The sequence below is a fragment of the Salmo salar genome, chromosome 12, assembly GCF_965601325.2.
Source record: "Salmo salar chromosome 12, fSalSal1, whole genome shotgun sequence".
Classification (NCBI taxonomy): Eukaryota; Metazoa; Chordata; class Actinopteri; order Salmoniformes; family Salmonidae; genus Salmo; species Salmo salar.
Window position 1 is genome coordinate 56,969,629 of NC_138302.1, and position 19,882 is coordinate 56,989,510.

Here is a 19,882-nt window from a genome sequence, read left to right on the forward strand (position 1 = left end):
GCCTGGAGGTGTGTTGGGTCATTGTCCTGTTGAAAAAAAATGATAGTCCCAATAAGCACAAACCAGATGGGATTGTGTAACGCTGCAGAATGCTGTGGCAGCCTTGTTGATTAAGTGTGCCTTGGATTCAAAATAAATCACAGTGTCCCAGCAAAGCACCACACAATCACACCTCCTCCTCCATGCTTCACGGTGGGAACCACACATGCAGAGATCATTCGTTCACCTATTCTGTGTCTTACAAAGACACTGCGGTTGGAACCAAAAATCTCAAATTTGGACTCATCAGACCAAAGGACAGATTAACACCTGTCAAATGTCAATTGCTCCTGTTTCTTAATCCCAAGCAAGTCTCTTCTTCTTATTGTTGTCCTTTAGTAGCAATTTCTTTGCAGCAATTTGACCATGAAGGCCTGTATCATCCAGTCTCCTCTGAACAGTTGATGTTGATATGTGTCTGTTACTTGAACTCTGATGCATTTATTTGGGCTTCAATTTCGGAGGCTGGTAACTCTAATGAACTTATCCTCTGCAGCAGAGGTATCTCTGGGTCTTCCTTTCCTGTAGTGGTCCTCATGAGAGCCAGTGTCATCATAGTGCTTGATGGGTTTTGTGACTGCACTTGAAGAAGTTTTCAAAGTTCTTGAAATTGTCCCGATCAAATGCATTAAGAAGGAAAGAAATTCCACAAATTAACTTTTAACAAGGCACACCTGTTAACTGAAATGCATTCCAGGTGACTACCTCATGAAGCTGGTTGAGAGAATGCCAAGATTGTGAAAACCTGTCATCAAGGCAAAGGGTGGCTACTTTGAAGAATCTCAAATATAAAATATACTTTGATTGGTTTACCACTTTTTTGGTTACTACATGATTTCATATGTTTTAATTCATAGTTTTGAGTTTGGCGCGTAGAGTAGTCCAGAAGGCCACACTGAAAAACCTACAGTAACCTCTATCAAATAAAAAAATAGCGGAGCCGCAAAAGTACTGAATCCGGAAGAGAAACAACAGTACTGCCACCAAAAGAATGCCTAATGAAACAGCTATAATCAATGCTGCCCCATCAACAGCTCAAACCAAATTGGTCCCCCCTTGAACTGAAAGAGAGGCTCCTCCCATCAGAACATACCAAACACTAATTAATAAAGCAATTACCATAAAAGCCTACATTTCCACTCAGCTAAACATCATGAATTATATACATTGCACCTTTGCAATTCGTTTCTCATGATACAATATAACACATTTACAAAATCTCATCTCTACTGACATGGTGTCTTCCAATATGTCATATGCGTCGAAATGATCAGACCAAACTGCAGCGGGGATGTGAATCATCTTCTTGATTTATTAACCTCTATGGGCTAGGCGGGACGAATTCGTCCCACCTACGTAACAGCCACTTGAAGCCTGTGGCGCGATTTTCAAAACCTTAAAAATCCTATTACTTCAATTTCTCAAACATATGACTATTTTACAGCTATTTAAAGACAAGACTCTCGTTAATCTAACCACACTGTCCGATTTCAAAAAGGCTTTACAACAAAAGCAAAACATTAGATTATGTCAGCAGAGTACCAAGCCAGAAATAATCAGACACCCATTTTTCAAGCTAGCATATAATGTCACATAAACCCAGAAGACAGCTAATTGCAGTACTAACCTTTGATGATCTTCATCAGATGACAACCCTAGGACATTATGTTATACAATACATGCATGTTTTGTTCAATCAAGTTCATATTTATATCAAAAACCAGCTTTTTACATTAGCATGATTGCCGTGGTCCTTATCCCAGCATACCCGGAAGCTACAGAGACAGAGAGAGCGGAACAGAACCAAACAAAGAGCGCGCTCAATTTAACATTGTTAAGTACAGTAAACGTTGCTTAAATTAAACATGAACGCTTGTCTGTATATTCTTTATATCATAACAAACTGTTACTCACAGGAGGTAAGAATAAAGTGTGTAATGAAGGTACTAAGATAGCAAAGTTAACTTGTGTGTCGACACACATTTCTAACGTACCTGATAACGGAGCAGGGAGGGGGTGATGCGTGTGTGAGTTAGTTTACCAAATATTGCCCGCGGCCAGTGACGGACTTCTCCATCACAGATGTATTCACTATTATTCTACAATGTAGAAAATAAAGAAAAACCCTTGAATGAGTAGGTGTGTAAAAACTTTTGACTGGTATTGTATATCAAACAAAAACAAAACCTGGGACACAGAAAAGCCTGTAGTTGTAATATCAACCATATAGGACCTGCTGAGACTAAAGTTGTCACATTTTAGATGGCTGAAACCAGACTGGAATAAGATTATTCCAATGGCATGACTACATCTCTGGGATGATTCAGAGATTTGCATGAAAAGTTGAAACATTTTCCACAATCTGGTGTCTGTTACTGTGACTGAATATGTGAATTCTGCCTGAATGCTTAAAAAGCATTTTTCGCTAACATTTTCACAGAGAAGATGACAGATGAGCATTCTGATAGACTGAGTAATATCCTCCTTTATTTATTATTTCGATGTTATTTTTTATTAGGATCCCCATTAGCCAACGCCAATGGAGGCAGCTAGTCTTACTGGGGTCTGACAGATATTGAACAAGACATTACAGACAAGAGACTTAGCCTTGCTGGTAAATTTACATACATTTAAAACATTAACTTTATTGAGTGTGGTGCCAAAAAAGCAGAGAGTCTCTTTACTACGGACAGACCTCTCCCTATCTTTACAACCATTTGATCTATTTGTTTTGACAATGACCGTTTACAATCTAATATAACACCAAGTAATTTAGTCTCCTCAACTTCCACACCATTCATTACCAGATTCAGCTAAGTCCTAGAACTTAGGGAATGATTTGTACCAAATGCCATGCTCTTAGTTCTCGAGATGTTCAGGACCAGTTTATTACTGGCCACCCATTCCAAAACAGACTGCAACTCTTTGTTAAGGGTTTCAGTGACTTCATTAGCTGTGGTTGCTGATGCGTATATGGTTGAATCATCAGCATACATGGACACACAGGCTTTGATTAAAAGAAAACCCTCTGAGTTCTATTAGATAGATTTCTCCACGATATCGCTGAGGTTGAAAAGCCATTACACATAAGCTGTATCATCAAATTAATTATCTAAGTGAGGCTCAGAAATGGCTAATATATGAATGTTATCTGATGTTAGCAAGTTATTGATTTCATGAGAACTTTATTTCTAAGGCTACATATTTTATTATGGGATATTTTTAGCCCTTTCCTGGGTAGCTTATCAGAGATATAAGTAATATAGAAAAGAGCAAACAAAGCAAGATAAAAAAAAAATACATTCAGCAATTCATTAATCAGTTGGTGTGTGTGCTGTGGAGATGAAGCTACGAACCCATTGGGCTGGCTCTCTTACCCAATCCAGGCTTTTTGGAGGGAGGATGGACAATGAGCCTGTCATAGCCAATGTAAGCAATGTCCCTAAGCACTCTGGTCCCTCGAGATAATGTGAGTTCTCAGTCATTGTTACCATGGATTCACATACAGAACTGGTGTCCTCTCTCAATGACTTACAGATTGCTGTCCTCTTGCCATTCTCCCGTTTAAACTCATCGAGCTGACCCTGGGTAGAACTGTTCTTCAGTTCCTGAAACTATCTGGTCAGGTCATCCATTATTTTATTAGTTGACTCCACCACAACACTTGAAGCTATTTTGTTGTTGTTGTAACAACTGTTGTAGAACTATTTCATTTGTTTAAAAGATCCTTCACCTGTGATAGAGAGACACCACTGTTCTCAACAGTACACCTGCCGGCTTTGGTCTTTGTCATTGTAGCAATGTAGGTTAGCTTGATAGGCAGCTAGCTAGCAGCTCCTTAGACACGTCCTTGGTCGGCAAGATCAAGGGAAAGATAGTAGCTGTCCCAGCAACTGAGGCGAACCGCGTCACGGGATCAAAACTCAAAAGGTAGCTAGCTAGTAAACAAACTTCTTCAAAATATACTGCTCCAAAAAATAAAGGGAACACTTAACCTCTATGGGCTAGGTGGGACGCTCGCTTGAATCCCGTGGCGCGATATTCAAATACCTCAAAAATGCAAAAACTTCAATTTATCAAACATATGACTATTTTACACCATTTTAAAGACAAGACTCTCGTTAATCTAACCACACTGTCCGATTGCATGTTTTGTTCAATCAAGTTCATATTTATATCAAAAAACAGCTTTTTACATTAGCATGTGACTAGCATGTGACTAGCATTCCCACCAAACACTGCCGGTGAATTTACTAAATTACTCACGATAAACGTTCACAAAAAAAATAACAATTATTTTAAGAATTATAGATACAGAACTCCCCTATGCACTCGATATGTCCGATTTTAAAATAGCTTTTCGGTGAAAGCACATTTTGCAATATTCTCAGTAGATAGCCCGGCATCACAGGGCTAGCTATTTAGACACCCAGCAAGTTTAGCACTCACCAAAGTCAGATTTACTATAAGAAAAATGTTATTACCTTTGCTGTTCTTCATCAGAATGCACTCCCAGGACTTCTACTTCAATAACAAATGTTGGTTTGGTCCCAAATAATCCATTGTTATATCCAAATAGCGGCGTTTTGTTCGTGCGTTCAAGACACTATCCGAAAGGGTAAATAAGGGTGACGAGCATGGCGCATTTCGTGACAAAAAAATTCTAAATATTCCATTACCCTACTTCGAAGCATGTCAACCGCTGTTTAAAATCTATTTTTATGCCATTTTTCTCGTAAAAAAGCGATAATATTCCGACCGGGAATCTGCGTTTAGGTAAAAAGAGGAAAGAAAATAAAGCACGGGGTCGACTCGTGCATGCGCCTAAGCCCATTGTCCTCTGATCGGCCACTTGCCAAACGCGATAATGTGTTTCAGCCAGAGGCTGCCTCGATATCATTCAGCTTTTTCCCGGGCTCTGAGAGCCTATGGGAGTCAAGGAAGTGTCACGTTACAGCAAAGATCCTCAGTCTTCAATAAAAAGAACCAAGATGAACAACAACTTGTCAGACAGGCCACTTCCTGTTCAGAATCTTCTCAGGTCTTTGCGTGCCATATGAGTTATGTTATACTCACAGACACCATTCAAACAGTTTTAGAAACTTTAGGGTGTTTTCTATCCAAAGCCAATAATTATATGCATATTCTAGTTACTGGGCAGGAGTAGTAACCAGATTAAATCGGGTACGTTTTTTATCCGGCCGTGTCAATACTGCCCCAAGGCCCTAACAGGTTAAACAACACATCCTAGATCTGAATGAAAGAAATAATCTTATGAAATACTTTTTTCTTTATATACTTGAATGTGCTGACAACAAAATCGAACAAAAATAATCAATGGAAATCCAATTTATCAACCCATGGAGGTCTGGATTTGGAGTCACACTCAAAATTAAAGTGGAAAACCACACTACAGGCTGATCCAACTTTGATGTAATGTCCTTAAAACAAGTCAAAATGAGGCTCAGCAGTGTGTGTGGCCTCCACGAGCCTGTATGACCTCCCTACAACGACTGGGCATGCTCCTGATGAGGTGGCGGATGGTCTCCTGAGGGATCTCCTCCCAGACCTGGACTAAAGCATCCGCCAACTCCTGGACAGTCTGTGGTGCAACGTGGCGTTGGTGGATGGAGCGAGACATGATGTCCCAGATGTGCTCAATTGGATTCAGGTCTGGGGAACGGGCGGGCCAGTCCATAGCGTCAATGCCTTCCTCTTGCAGGAACTGCTGACACAGTCCAGCCACTTGAGGTCTAGCATTGTCTTGCATTAGGAGGAACCCAGGGCCAACCGCACCAGCATATGGTCTCACAAGGGGTCTGAGGATCTCATCTCGGTACCTAATGGCAGTCAGGCTACCTCTGGCGAGCACATGGAGGGCTGTGCGGCCCCCCAAAGAAATGCCACCCCACACCATGACTGACCCACCGCCAAACCGGTCATGCTGGAGGATGTTGCAGGCAGCAGAACGTTCTCCACGGCATCTCCAGACTCTGTCACGTCTCTCACGTGCTCAGTGTGAACCTGCTTTCATCTGTGAAGAGCACAGGGCGCCAGTGGCGAATTTGCCAATCTTGGTGTTCTCTGGCAAATGCCAAACGTCCTGCACGGTGTTGGGCTGTAAGCACAACCCCCACCTGTGGACGTCGGGCCCTCATACCACCATCATGGAGTCTGTTTCTGACCGTTTGAGCAGACACATGCACATTTGTGGCCTGCTGGAGGTCATTTTGCAGGGCTCTGGCAGTGCTTCTCCTGCTCCTCCTTGCACAAAGGCGGAGGTAGCGGTCCTGCTGCTGGGTTGTTGCCCTCCTACGGCCTCCTCCACGTCTCCTGATGTACTGGTCTGTCTCCTCGTAGCGCCTCCATGCTCTGGACACTACGCTGACAGACACAGCAAACCTTCTTGCCACAGCTCGCATTGATGTGCCATCCTGGATGAGCTGCACTACCTGAGCCACTTGTGTGGGTTGTAGACTCCGTCTCATGCTACCACTAGAGTGAAAGCACCACCAGCATTTGAAAGTGACCAAAAGATCAGCCAGGAAGCATAGGAACTGAGAAGTGGTCTGTGGTCCCCACCTGCAGAACCACTCCTTTATTGGGGGTGTCTTGTAATTGCCTATAATTTCCATCTGTTGTCTATTCCATTTGCACAACAGCATGTGAAATTTATTGTCAATCAGTGTTGCTTCCTAAGTGGACAGTTTGATTTCACAGAAGTGTGATTGACTTGGAGTTACATTGTGTTGTTTAAGTGTTCCCTTTATTTTTTTGAGCAGTGTACTTTCAAAAATGTCCAAAACATCAAACTGATCTCTCCCTCGTTCCACATTCAACAGGAAGTGACGATAGCGGCTTTGCTTGTCTAAAAGCCTAGCGAAATGCTTTAGACTTACATTTTATAATGGTAATTGTCACGTCCTGACCAGCAGAGGGAGTAATTGTATTAGTTTTGGTCAGGATGTGGCAGAGGGTTTGTGTTTTTGTATGTATTTCTACGTTCTGTCTAGTTTAGTTTTCTATGTTTAGGTTTTGGTGTTGGACTCTCAATTGGAGGCAGGTGTTTCTAGTTGCCTCTGATTGAGAGTCCTATAATTAGGTGTGTGTTTGGTTTGGGTTTTGGTGGGTAGTTGTTTTTGCATTGCTTTTAGTATCGCCTGCAAGACTGTTGTACTGTCGTGTTGCTTTGTTTTTTTCATGTTCACTAAATAAATAACAATGATGAATTCCTCCGCTGCGCCTTGGTCCATTCCTGACGACAGATGTGACAGAACTACCCACCATACCAGGACCAAGCAGCGGAGGAATTCTGGCGAAGACTGGGAATACGGCGGTTAAGGGAGCCCGAGAGGCAGCCCCAAGAATTTCTTGGGGGGGGGGCACAAGGGCTGTTTGGCGGGGCGAGATTGGAGACCCAGGCCAGCTCCCCGTACCCTTTTTGGACAGAAAGAGACTGGACAGGTCCTGTGCTTTGGGGTAGGTGCTGTGGTGATGCCTGGTATTTTCAGGCCGGGACGCGCAGTACCAGTGCCCTGCATGTGCCAGGGGAGAGTGGGCATCGAGCCTGAAGGGGTGATGCCAACCCTGCGCTCGAGACCGCCAGTGCGCCTCTATGGTCCAATGTTTCCCGCTACACGCACTAGCCTTGAGGTGCGTGTCTCCAGGCTGGCAAGTCCTGTACCAGCCCCACGCATCAGGCATCTAGTGTGTCAGCCCAGCCTCGCCAATCTGCGGCCGCCAGAGCTGCCCGCCTGTCCTCCGGCCCAGCCCGAGTGGCCCGTCTGTCCTCCGGCCCAGCCCGAGTGGCCCGCCTGTCCTCCGGCCCAGCCCGAGTGGCCCACCTGTCCTCCGGCCCAGCCAGAGTGGTCCGTCTGCCCGGGTCAGCCAGAGTGGCCCGTCTGCCCGGCGCAGCCATCGGCGCCACCTAAGTGGGCGACGCCGAAGGTGGAGCGAGGTCCACGTCCCGCACCTGAGCCGCCTCCTATATAGGTGGGTTGGGGAGGGGGGGTGTAGCACAGTGCCGTCGTTGACGGCAGCCACCCTCCCTTCCCTCCCTTTAGTTTAGGGGGATATTTTTTGTTGTTTGGGGGTTTTTGTCTTTTCTTTTAGGTGCAGTCGGGGTCTGCACCTTTAGGGGGGGGGGGGGTACTGTCATATTCTGACCAGCAGAGGGAGTAATTGTATTAGTTTTGGTCAGGATGTGGCAGAGGATTTGTGTTTTTGTATGTATTTCTACGTTCTGTCTAGTTTAGTTTTCTATGTTTAGGTTTGGGTGTTGGACTCTCAATTGGAGGCTGGTGTTTCTAGTTGCCTCTGATTGAGAGTCCTATAATTAGGTGTGTGTTTGGTTTGGGTTTTGGTGGGTAGTTGTTTTTGCATTGCTTTTAGTATCGCCTGCAAGACTGGTACTGTCGTGTTTCTTTGTTTTTTTCATGTTCACTAAATAAATAACAATGATGAGCACGCAACCCGCTGCGCCTTGGTCCATTCCCGATGACAGATGTGACAGTAATGGGACTATTATAATATTTTGTCTCTCCCTCTCTCGCTTCCTGCACCGTTTAATGGAATTCCCTGTCACTGTGGTATGGAACCTGGCTCAAACTGCCCAGACACAGTGGATTCTGCAATATGCAAAAGTGGTAACCCCAATGGAAGGGTATCATGTTCACACAGTCACACTTTGTGATGCAACATTTTTCAATTGTCCTGTTAGTATCTCGGTTCGATTGTAAGGACCAATGCCAGGGATGAGAAGCAGGTATGGGAAGTCAAACATTTGATCAGGAACAGACAGAAAACAAGACAGGAACAACATCAGCACACGGGCATACAAGGACATAAGACAATCAATGCAGAAGCAGGGAACAGAGCGAGGAACCAGAGAAATAGGGAAGGTCATTTTTATTTATTTATTTTTTATTTCACCTTTATTTAACCAGGTAGGCTAGTTGAGAACAAGTTCTCATTTACAACTGCGACCTGGCCAAGAATAAAGCAAAGAAGTTCGACACATACAACAACAGAGCTACACATGGAATAAACAAACATACAGTCAATAATACAGTAGAAAAAAGTATATATGTAGTGTGTGTAAATGTGGTAAGATAAGAGAGGTTAGGCAATAAATAGGTCATGGTGGCGAAGTAATTACAATATACCAATTAAACATTGGAGTGATTGATGTGCAGAAGATGAATGTGCAAGTAGAGATACTGGGGTGCAAAGGAGCAAGATAAATAAATGAATACAGTATGGGGATGAGGTAGTTGGATGGGCTGTTTACAGATGGGCTATGTACAGGTGCAGTGATCTGTGAGCTGCTCTGACAGCTGGTGCTTAAAGCTAGTGAGGGAGATATGAGTTTCCAGCTTCAGTGTTTTTTGCAGTTCGTTCCAGTCATTGGCAACAGAGAACTGGAAGAAAAGGCGGCCAAAGGATGAATTGGCTTTGGCGGTGACTAGTGAGATATACCTGCTAGAGCGCGTGTTACGGGTGGGTGCTGCTATGGTGAACAGTGAGCTGAGTTAAAACCTCTTTGGGGCAGGCGGGACGGTAGCATCCCACCTCGACAACATCCGGTGAAATTGCAGAGCGCAAAATTCAAAATACAAAAGTAGTAATATTAAACATTCATGAAAATACAAGTGTTATACACCATTCTTTAGCTTAGAATCTTGGTAATCGAACCATGTTGTCCGATTTACAAAAGGCTTTACGGCGAAAGCACAGCATTTGATCGTCTGAGGACAGCGCTTCACCCACTTCCTGCATTAACATAAATTCATAACCTGCACAGGTGTCACAAAACTCAAAAATAGCAATAAAATAAATCACTTACCTTTGAAGATCTTCATCTTTTTGCAATCCAAAGGGTCCCAGTTACACAATGAATGGTAGTTTTGTTCGATAAAGTCCTTCTTTATATCCCAAAATGTCAGTTTATTCGGCACGTTTGATTCAGAAATCCACCTGTTCCAACTCGCCCAAGATGGCTACAAAAGAATCTAAAACGTTACCTGTAAACTTCGTCCAAACAATTCAAACAACGTTTCTAATCCAACCTCAGGTACCCTAATATGTAAATAATCAATAAATTTAAGATGGAATATACTGTGTTCAATATCGGAGAAAAAGAAAAATGTCTTTCTGAGGGATACTTCGAAAGAATCTGAATACTTCTTCATTTTTCAAAAAACAAGCATGAAACAATTTCTAAAGACTGTTGACATCTAGTGGAAGCCATAGGAACTGCAATCTGGGTCCTAATTATTAGACTTTCCCATTGAAAAGTCCAATGACCTCAAAAAAAATAATCCTGGATGGATTGTCCTCGGGGTTTCGCCTGCCAAATCAGTTCTGTTATACCCACAGACAATATTTTAACAGTTTTAGAAACTTCAGAGTGTTGTCTATCCAATGCTACTTATGTGCATATCCTAGCTTCTGGGACTGGGTAACAGGCAGTTTACTTTGGGCACCCCAGTCATCCAAACTTCCGAATACTGCCCCCTACCCGAGAGCGTACAGGTCACAATGGTGGGTAGTATATGAGGCTTTGGTGACAAAACAGATGGCACTGTGATAGACTGCATCCAATTTGTTGAGTAGAGTGTTGGAGGCTATTTTGTAAATGACATCGCCAAAGTCGAGGATCGGTTGGATGATCAGTTTTACAAGGGTATGTTTGGCAGCATGAGTGAAGGATGCTTTGTTGCGAAATAGGAAGCTGATTCTAGAGTTAATTTTGGATTGGAGATGCTTAATGTGAGTCTGGAAGGAGAGTTTACATTCTAACCATACACCTAGGTATTTGTAGTTGTCCACATATTCTAAGTCAGAACCGTCCAGAGTAGTGATGCTGGATGGGCGGGCAAGTGCGGGCAGCGATCGGTTGAAGAGCATGCATTTAGTTTTACTTGTATTTAAGAGGAGTTGTATGGCATTGAAGCTTGTCTGGAGGTTTGTTTACACAGTGTCCAAAGAAGGGCCAGAAGTATACAGAGGTGATTTAGTCCTGGTGAATCCAATAATCGCTGATGCGCTTGATGGGGGAAGGCAGGTGTGCGGAATGATGATGGCAGGAGTGCGCAATGCTGGGGAGACTGGCGCCCTCTAGCGCCAGGGGGGAAGAGCGGGAGTAGGCGTGACAACAATAGAAGGATTGATTGATAGGTTGAACTTACATTTTTTGTTTTTGTAATCAGGATGAAGAGAAGATTTTGGATGATGCTGTGTTGAAAATGTTATCCATACTTTTCTGAATCTGGTCAAAATTATTTTCTTTGTATTTTTGGCAAGTTTAGAATTCCTTCCATAATAATGGAAGCTACTAATAAAATTATTCATGAGGCATTTTTCACAGATAGGCAATTTCAAGTCTATTTTGGGGCAAATCCAACACAACACATCACTGAGTACCAGTCTTCATATTTTCAAGCATGGTGGTGGCTACATCATGTTGTGGGTATGCTTGTCATCAGAAAGGACTAGGGAGTTCTTTAAGATAAAAAAATAAACAGCAGAGAGCTAAGCACAGGCAAAATCCTAGAAGAAAACCTTGTTCAGTCTGCTTTCCAACAGGGGGGGGGGGGGGGGGGGGGTTGCTTGAAAAGCATGCGCTTAAACATTTGCACCAGGGCTCCTTTATTGCTGTGCGGAACTTCGTTGCGTTACGCTCAATGTCCTACGGGAAGACAATGCTTTTGGCCAAAGGATGAAGAAACAAGTTCGAACTGTAATTTCTAAACAGTTCACCCAATATGGATGAAAATACCCTCAAATTAAAGCTGACAGCCTGCACTTTAACCTCACTGTGTATATATTAAATTGAATACAGATTTGTGTCACTGATCTACACACAATACCCCATGTCAAAGTAGAATTATGATTTTCAAAATGTTTACAAATTAAATAAACATGAAAAGCTGAAATGTCTTGAGTCAGTAAGAATTCAAACCTTTTGTTATGGCAAGCCTAAATAAGTTCAGGAGTGAAAATGTGCATAACAAGTCACAGAATAAGTTGCATGGTCTCTCTCTTTGTGCAATTAATGTTTAACATGATTTTTAAATGACTACCCCATTTCTATACCCCAGACACACATCTGTAAGGTCCTTCAGTCGAGCAGTGAATTTCAAGCACAGATTCAAACACAAAGACCAGGGAGGTTTTCCAATGGTTTGCAAAGAAGGGCACCTATTGGTAGATGGGTAAAAAAAACTGGCATTGAGTATTTCTTTGGGTCAATACACCCATTCACTACAAAGATACAGGCGCCCTTCCTAACTCAGTTGCTGGAGAGGAAGGAAACTGCTCAGGGATTTCACTATGAGGACAATAGTGATTTTAAAATGGTTACAGAAGATGAATGGCTGTGATAGGAGATAACTGAGGATGGATCAGCAACATTGTAGTTACTCCACAATACTAACCTAAATTACAGAGTGAAAAAAGGAAGCCTCTGTGGAATAAAAATATCCCAAAATATGCATCCTGTTCGCAATAATGCACTAAAACTGCAAATAATGTTGCCAGGAAATTAACTACATTATTTAAAAATAACTATTTTGGGGCAAATCCAACACAACACATCACTGAGTACCAGTCTTCATATTTTCAAGCATGGTGGTGGCTACATCATGTTGTGGGTATGCTTGTCATCAGAAAGGACTAGGGAGTTGTTTAAGATAAAAAAATAAACAGCAGAGAGCTAAGCACAGGCAAAATCCTAGAAGAAAACCTTGTTCAGTCTGCTTTCCAACAGACACTGGGAGATAAATTCACCTTTCAGCAGGACAATAGCCTAAAACACAGGGCCAAATAAACACTGGAGTTACTTACCAAGACGACATTGAATGTTCCTGAGTGGCCTAGTTACAGTTTTAACTTAAATAGGCTTCAAATTCTATGGCAGACATGAAAATGGATGTCTAGCAATGATCATCAACCAACTTGACAGATCTTGAAGAATAAAAAATAAATAAAATGTGTGTAAATATTGTACAATCCAGATGTGCAAAGCTCTTAAAGACTTACCCAGAAAGACTCACAGCTGTCATCGCTGCCAAAGGTGTTTCTAACGTGTATTGACTCAGGGGTGTGAATATTTATGCAAATGACATATTTCTGTATGTTTTCACTTTTTCATTATGCGGTATGAGTGAGAGAAAAACATTTATTCAATCAATGTTGCACTCAATCTATTTAAACCATTTTTCAAAATGTGGAATAAGTCAAGGTGTATGAGCACTTTCTGAAGGCACAAACTATACAGACTGAGTAACATTTCAACTAACTATCTACTAACCGTAGCTCTAACCCTAACCTTAACCCTTATCCTAACCCTTATTATAAACCTAACCTTAGCACGCAGTTGCTTATCAACAGATAGTATGACCATCTCTAGAGCATTTACAGATGAAGAATTTGGACTATCCAAATAAAGTGTGACTGTCGCCCCTCTCTCACATTGGCCGATGTATCCAAACTTTCCTCTTTGGTTTAGTAGGTATCCACTTTAGAAGTGAGCAGTGCAAGATAATAATTTACGGGTTTTAATTGCATGTCGAGGGCAGAGGTAATTTCCTCACAAACAATCTCTCAGACAATAGTGGCCAACTCTTTCTGTTGTCGGGTGTTGAGTGCTGCCATGTTCCCAGAGGTGAATTGTGAACAGACAGAATATGCCTGATGCTGGAGTGAAATAGACCTGCAATTGATTCTTGCAATACAGTGAACATCCCACACCATATTAAGATGTTAACTGTTGACAATTATCTTAAAATAAGTCTGTTAATTCATTGTTATTTTGCAAAGGAAAGCTACGAGAAACCCACACATTTCAATGCATGCCACCGGAACCATAAGTAACAAAGTCTTATGATAAACTATTAGGAATCCAAATACCACCTTATACCATTGCAAAACATACTTCATCAATTAGATACAATATGCAGTGTTTTGCCTTGAAAGAAAGGAAAGGAAATAAGCCCATATATTCCATCTGGATATGATTATGTGGAGAACCATCTCCATAAAGTATGTGAAAGTGCCAAAGTTTTCCCTGAAACAGTGCTGGATCCCTGCTGGGAGGACTATTACTGCTAATACCTTGAAGTACACTCCACCAAGAAAAGGAGCCTCCAGGAACCTTTTGGGGTTCAAAACGATTGCCACTGTGGGGAACCTTATCATTTCAATGTTATTTTCTGAAAATGTTATTTCAAGTTAGGGTTAGGGTTCCATTTTGAACCTTTTAAATATTATATTGTTACTGGTATTTACATAAGTATCATTGTTATTGTTAATAATAATGTATTATACATTCATATATTTATATAATCAATAATATTAATCAATATTTAAATATTATCAATATTATATTGTAACAAAATGGTGACTTGTAACAATGGAAGGCTATTTGGCTCTTTAAAATCACATACACTTACAGATATAGGATCTTAATTTGACCAGTACTGTCGTAGCAAAATCGTTTAGTCCATAATGTTGCTTGATTGGTGGTTTGGCTATTAGCTGGACATAAGTAGGCTACGTGAAAAGTGCAATACTATTTATATAACCATGTTAGTACAGGTTTTCAGTGAATCTATATAAATCACAAAGCTAATCTGTATTTTCAGTGGAGACTAACATTTTTCTCAGTTACAAAAGTGTGATCAAATGAAGATCCTACACCTGTATGTCAGCTTTAAACAAGGCTGCAGAACTGGTCATGATCAATCTTAACCTTTAATGACATTAAAACAGAACACAGGAATGATAACTACTCTCACAGGTGGCCAAAAAGAACATTATGAAAGCTACGTCTCCAATCTTCTGACAGAATGTCACCACTAGAATATATATAGTTTAATATAAATACAATTTATCTACTGATAGTAAACTAGGAAAACATTTTTATTCAGTGATAGAAAAACCTGTCATTACAAACTCGATTTGCTTCACTTGGACTACGCCTCGCTCAAAGTTGAATTGAGGCACAATTCCCAATCCATACGGCTTGTGGGATAACACATAATGGATGGGAAGGGCTAAGGGGAGGTATTGAGATTGAGCCTTAGACTAGCTACATTTCTTTACTTCAGTGGGGTGGCAGGTAGCATAGTGCTTAGAGCATTGGGCCAGTAACCGGAAAGTTGCTGGATCGAATCCCCGAGCTGACAAGGTAAAAATCTGTCGTTCTGCCCCTGAGCAAGGCCACTGCTCCCTAGGCACCGTTGATGTTGATTAAGGCAGCACCCCCACGCCTCTCTGATTCAGAGGGGTTGGGTTAAATGGGAAGACACATTTCAGTTGAATACATTGTTGGACAATTGGCTAGATACCCCCCTTTCCTTGACTTGGTTTCTGAGCCTGTCAGGCAAATCCACTAGTGAAATACATTTTAAATGCTCCGCACGTGCCAGCAAAAAGGTTCCTCCAAGAACCCCTCAACTAACCAAAGGTGCAAATAAGAATCCATTGACTAGTAATGGTTCCTTGAGGATCTCCTTGGTAAGAGTGAAGTATGTGTGTGTGTGCGCACATGCCTGTGCACGTGTGTATATGTTATTTGTGTCGGGTCACCTCTGTTTACACCAAGGTAAACCGTAATATTGTAAAGTTATATTTGCCACATCAAATACTTTGTTTCTCTGTCTGGCCCTCTGTAGAGCCCCAGTTCTGTAATAAAGTGAAAAAACAGTACTATCGGCCATTTTGGGCAGTAAGCATTATGACATTTTGATCTAGTATCTATTGTTAGCAGTTAGCTTTTCCAGATGTTTATAACCAGTGTTCTGTAACAGTATGGAATTGGTAGCAGATTGACTAGCTCTTTCCCAGCTCTCAACGTGTCATCAAAAACTCAAAAATGTTCTCAAATAGACAGGCAATAAGATGCTATGTAAGAAAAACAGCATGATTTTATTGAATATCAAATTTGAAAACATATTTAAATAATGTGACTGAGAATTGTATTCACGTAATATGATATTAAGTTAGCAAGTGTGGATGAAAGGCACCATTGTTCCTATAATTTTGGAACTCACTATTGAACATTATTGATCAATATTCCTTTATTTTTCTCTCCTTTATGGGACCATATGTTTCACGGTGAGCAACAACACTTTGAGATGTAGATCCTCGAGCAGTAGCAGTAGTGGAAATATAAGTTGTTGTTGTAGTGCTATCTAGTAATAATAGTAGTACTGTAGTAGTTTGTAAAAGCAGTAGTAGAAGTAGTTGCCGAAGTAGTAGTAGTAGCAGCGGTAATAATGGTAATAATGTAATAATAATGTTATGTCCATTGTAGGCTAGGCATCTGTGCTTCCTCCTCCTCATGTGCTTCCCTTTGGCGTGGGGTGGCGTCCCTGGTCCATGTCAGCACTCTGTGACAAAGGGTCACCTCCTCAACCTCAATTGCCTGGTGAGGACACATCATACAAAACTAAATCATGCAGTAATATCAACAGACTCTACAAACGAAATATCAACTTGAGATACAGTTAATTAAAATCACTCAAATAAGTCATGCCTGAATGTATTGATGTTAAGATTTCCTCTCAAGTTAGACTTATTTTATTATTGTAAGGTTATTTTTTGACCTTATGTGACCCACACACATAACTAATGAGAACTATATGTGGCAGACGTGAATACTGTATGGCTGCATGCCTACTCCTACTTTCCTCCTGGATAATCATAACTACCCAATTCTATGCTTCTGTTTTAAATTTCAATGTTTGTATCTTTGTTTGCCACGTAGATTGATAATCAGTTGGAGAATGGCTGGTCAATAACCTACGTATTCACTGAGCGCCAGAGTTTGGTGAGTATTTCCTACTACACTGCAATTACATCTTTCACAACAAAATTAGTTTGATTTGTGCAGATAAAGAATGGTATACCAAAGATAAACAACATCACAATCAGTCAGTGTCAAGATAGTCCTGCACTTTCAAGATGTGCCAGGCTGGCAAACTGATTGAAACTAATGCTCTCACATCTGTCAAGGAGATTCATGTTCATTGCATCTCTTGCGCCTTTCGGCCGTTATGCAATAGTCTAATTGCATTTAGAAGACAAATTTAATCCCATGATAGAGCCCTGGAATTGGCTTGAAAATACCTATAAACTGTGTCAAGTTACAGGAGGTAAATAGAGAGTGAGAGAGCTGTGTGGCAGCACGGAGTCGTAATGCCTTCCCTCATTTTAACTTGCTGGTTAACAGTTTAAAAGTTTAACAGTTTAACTTGCCCCAGTTTATGGTTTATGGGTTAACAAGATCTCTGACAAATGGAGGTCTGATTAAAGGTTTTCTCACCTGGGGAGAGGAACAATCACTTCAGTGTGGGCAAGTGATGTACCTTACAGACAGGCCATATACTACCATATATATTGTGTCCCCTGGGGAGGGGAACATGCAGGGGAGGTCTTTAGGGGGGTCTCAGGGGGTTAGGAAGTGTTTAGACTGAGAGGAAAGCATGTAAAACATATTTAGGAAGGTGTGTGGTTAAGTGTTGTATCTGACAGTCAGGCCATAATACTTGCATGAGAAGCTGTTGGTATGTTGGTAATTTAAAAAAATGTTCAGAGGGTAGATCAGCTGTAATAATGCAGATAGATTGTAGCTTCCATCAATGGAATTGTCTGCATCACTTCCAATTCCCCATATATTTGTTTTACAAATATATACGCTACCGTTCAAAAGTTTGGGGTCACTTTGAAATGTCCTTGTTTTTGAAAGAAAAGTAAATTTTTTGGTCAATTAAAATTGATCAGAAGTACAGTGTAGACATAGGAAATGTCTATTGTAGCTGGAAACAGCAGATTTCTTTATGGAATATCTACATAGGCCTACAGAGGCCCATTATCAGCAAACATCACTCCTGTGTTCCATTGGCACGTTGTGTTAGCTAATCCAAGTTTATCATTTTAAAAGGCTAATTGATCATTAGAAAACCCTTTTGCAATTATGTTAGCACAGCTGAAAACTGTTGTACTGATTAAAGAAGCAAAAAAACTGGCCTTCTTTAGACTAGCTGAGTATCTGGAGCATCAGCATTTGTGGGTTCGATTACAGGCTCATAATGGCCAGAAACAAAGGACTTTCTTCTGAAACTCGTCAGTCTATTCTTTTTCTGAGAAATTAAGGCTATTCCATGCATAAATTGTCAAGAAACCGAAGATCTCGTACAACGCTGTGTACTACTCCATTCACAGAACAGTGCAAACTGGTGCACAACTGAGCAAGAGGACAAGTACATTAGAATGTTTGAGAAACAGATGCCTCACAAGTCCTCAACTGGCAGCTTCATTAAATAATACCAGACGACTCAACACCAGCCTCAACGTCAACAGTAAAGAAGCAACTCAGGGATGCTGGCCTTCTTGGATTAGCTAACACAAAACTGCCATTGGAACACAGGAGTGATGGTTGCTGATAATGGGCCTCTGTACGCATATGTAGATATTCCATTAAAAAATCTGCCGTTTCCAGCTACAATAGTAATTTCCAACATTAACAATGTCTACACTGTATTTTTGTTCAATTCGATGTTATTTTAATAGACGCTTTTCTTTAAAAAACAAGATACTAATTGGAGTAAACTAGTGAAAAAGGCCTCTAATTCCAGTTTATACATACTGTATACATTTTATGGACACAGTCTATTTTACAATAGTTCTATTTTGTTTGTTTTTACCCCTGTCCTTCCTCTACCCTCTCACATCTATTTCCGATGTCCATCCGGTTTCATTTATATTTGTCATATCTTTCAAACTGTTGTCTTTTACAAAAGTTCTTAAACCATATATGTTATATGGACACAGTATGTTTTACATTAGTTATCTTGTTATTATTTGTTGTTATTAATCCCAACCTTCAGCTCCATTCAACCCCTCCCATCTATCTCTCAACACCATAGATTTTGGATTTATTTTTTACATATATTTTTCAACTGTGATGTTCTGAAACTTTCTATTGTCATTGTTCCTACAGATTTTAAATTGAAAATAAATCTTTTTGCTAAAAGTATTATTATAGTATTGATAGATTGACTATGACTTTTCAGATCACCAAGTAGTGGTGCAGGGTTAGCTCTAGGTAAATATTGCAATTCTTCAGCAATTTCTGGAGATGTTACCAAAAACAAGCTACAAATGGACAGTACCAAAACAAATCATCTAATGATTCTGTCTCTTCGCCGTAAAATCTGCAGAGCTGGGAAGGTTGTATCCCCCATATAAATAACATTCAATTGGTTGCAAAAATTTTGTATAATAATTTACATTTTAAAAAATGAAGTTTTGCGTATCAGTTCATAAACCATGTGCCATGAAATCGGTACATCAAAAATCTCTTCCAAACTATTTTGAAATTTATATGGCACGGCTGTCAATTTTTTGCTCCTTAAATGAAACTGGTATACTTTTTATTTATCACAATTCTCTTTAACCAATAATGGTCTTTAATGCAGGGTTGACAGGCAAGTTCCTTACTTTCCCCCCATCCACTTTCCTCTTCCATTTTTGCGGTAATGCTGCAATTAGTTGTTTGTCATTTTAGGTAGAGCAGACATTTCCATATACTTTTGTTAAATGCATGTGTGACATAACCCCATCAGGCATATTTATTATGTAATTTATGAAGAGTATACTTTAAAAAAAATGTATTATGTTTTTTTATCAATTATTATATTTGAGTTTAACCACAATATTTATTGAATTATTTGTTATGTATTTTCTGGTGGATTAAAATGAACTTTCTATGGCTTGTTTTAAAATAGCAATATTTGGGAGATGATTTCCTTTTAAAATAACTGAAAGTGAGAGGTTG

General features: G+C 40.6%; 1 protein-coding gene across 3 annotated transcripts in view; it reads left to right on the plus strand.

Moving 5' to 3' along the window:
• The window catches only part of LOC106565101 (uncharacterized), a 57,595-nt gene that overhangs the window by 2,579 nt on the left and 35,134 nt on the right, over positions 1–19,882 (plus strand). For all 3 annotated transcript variants that reach the window (XM_014131825.3, XM_045691512.2, XM_082959134.1), the window contains exons 3-4: positions 16,358–16,471; positions 16,811–16,873. In XM_014131825.3, coding sequence (XP_013987300.1) covers positions 16,358–16,471; positions 16,811–16,873 — 177 coding nt within the window. The remainder of the gene's footprint in view (positions 1–16,357; positions 16,472–16,810; positions 16,874–19,882) is intronic.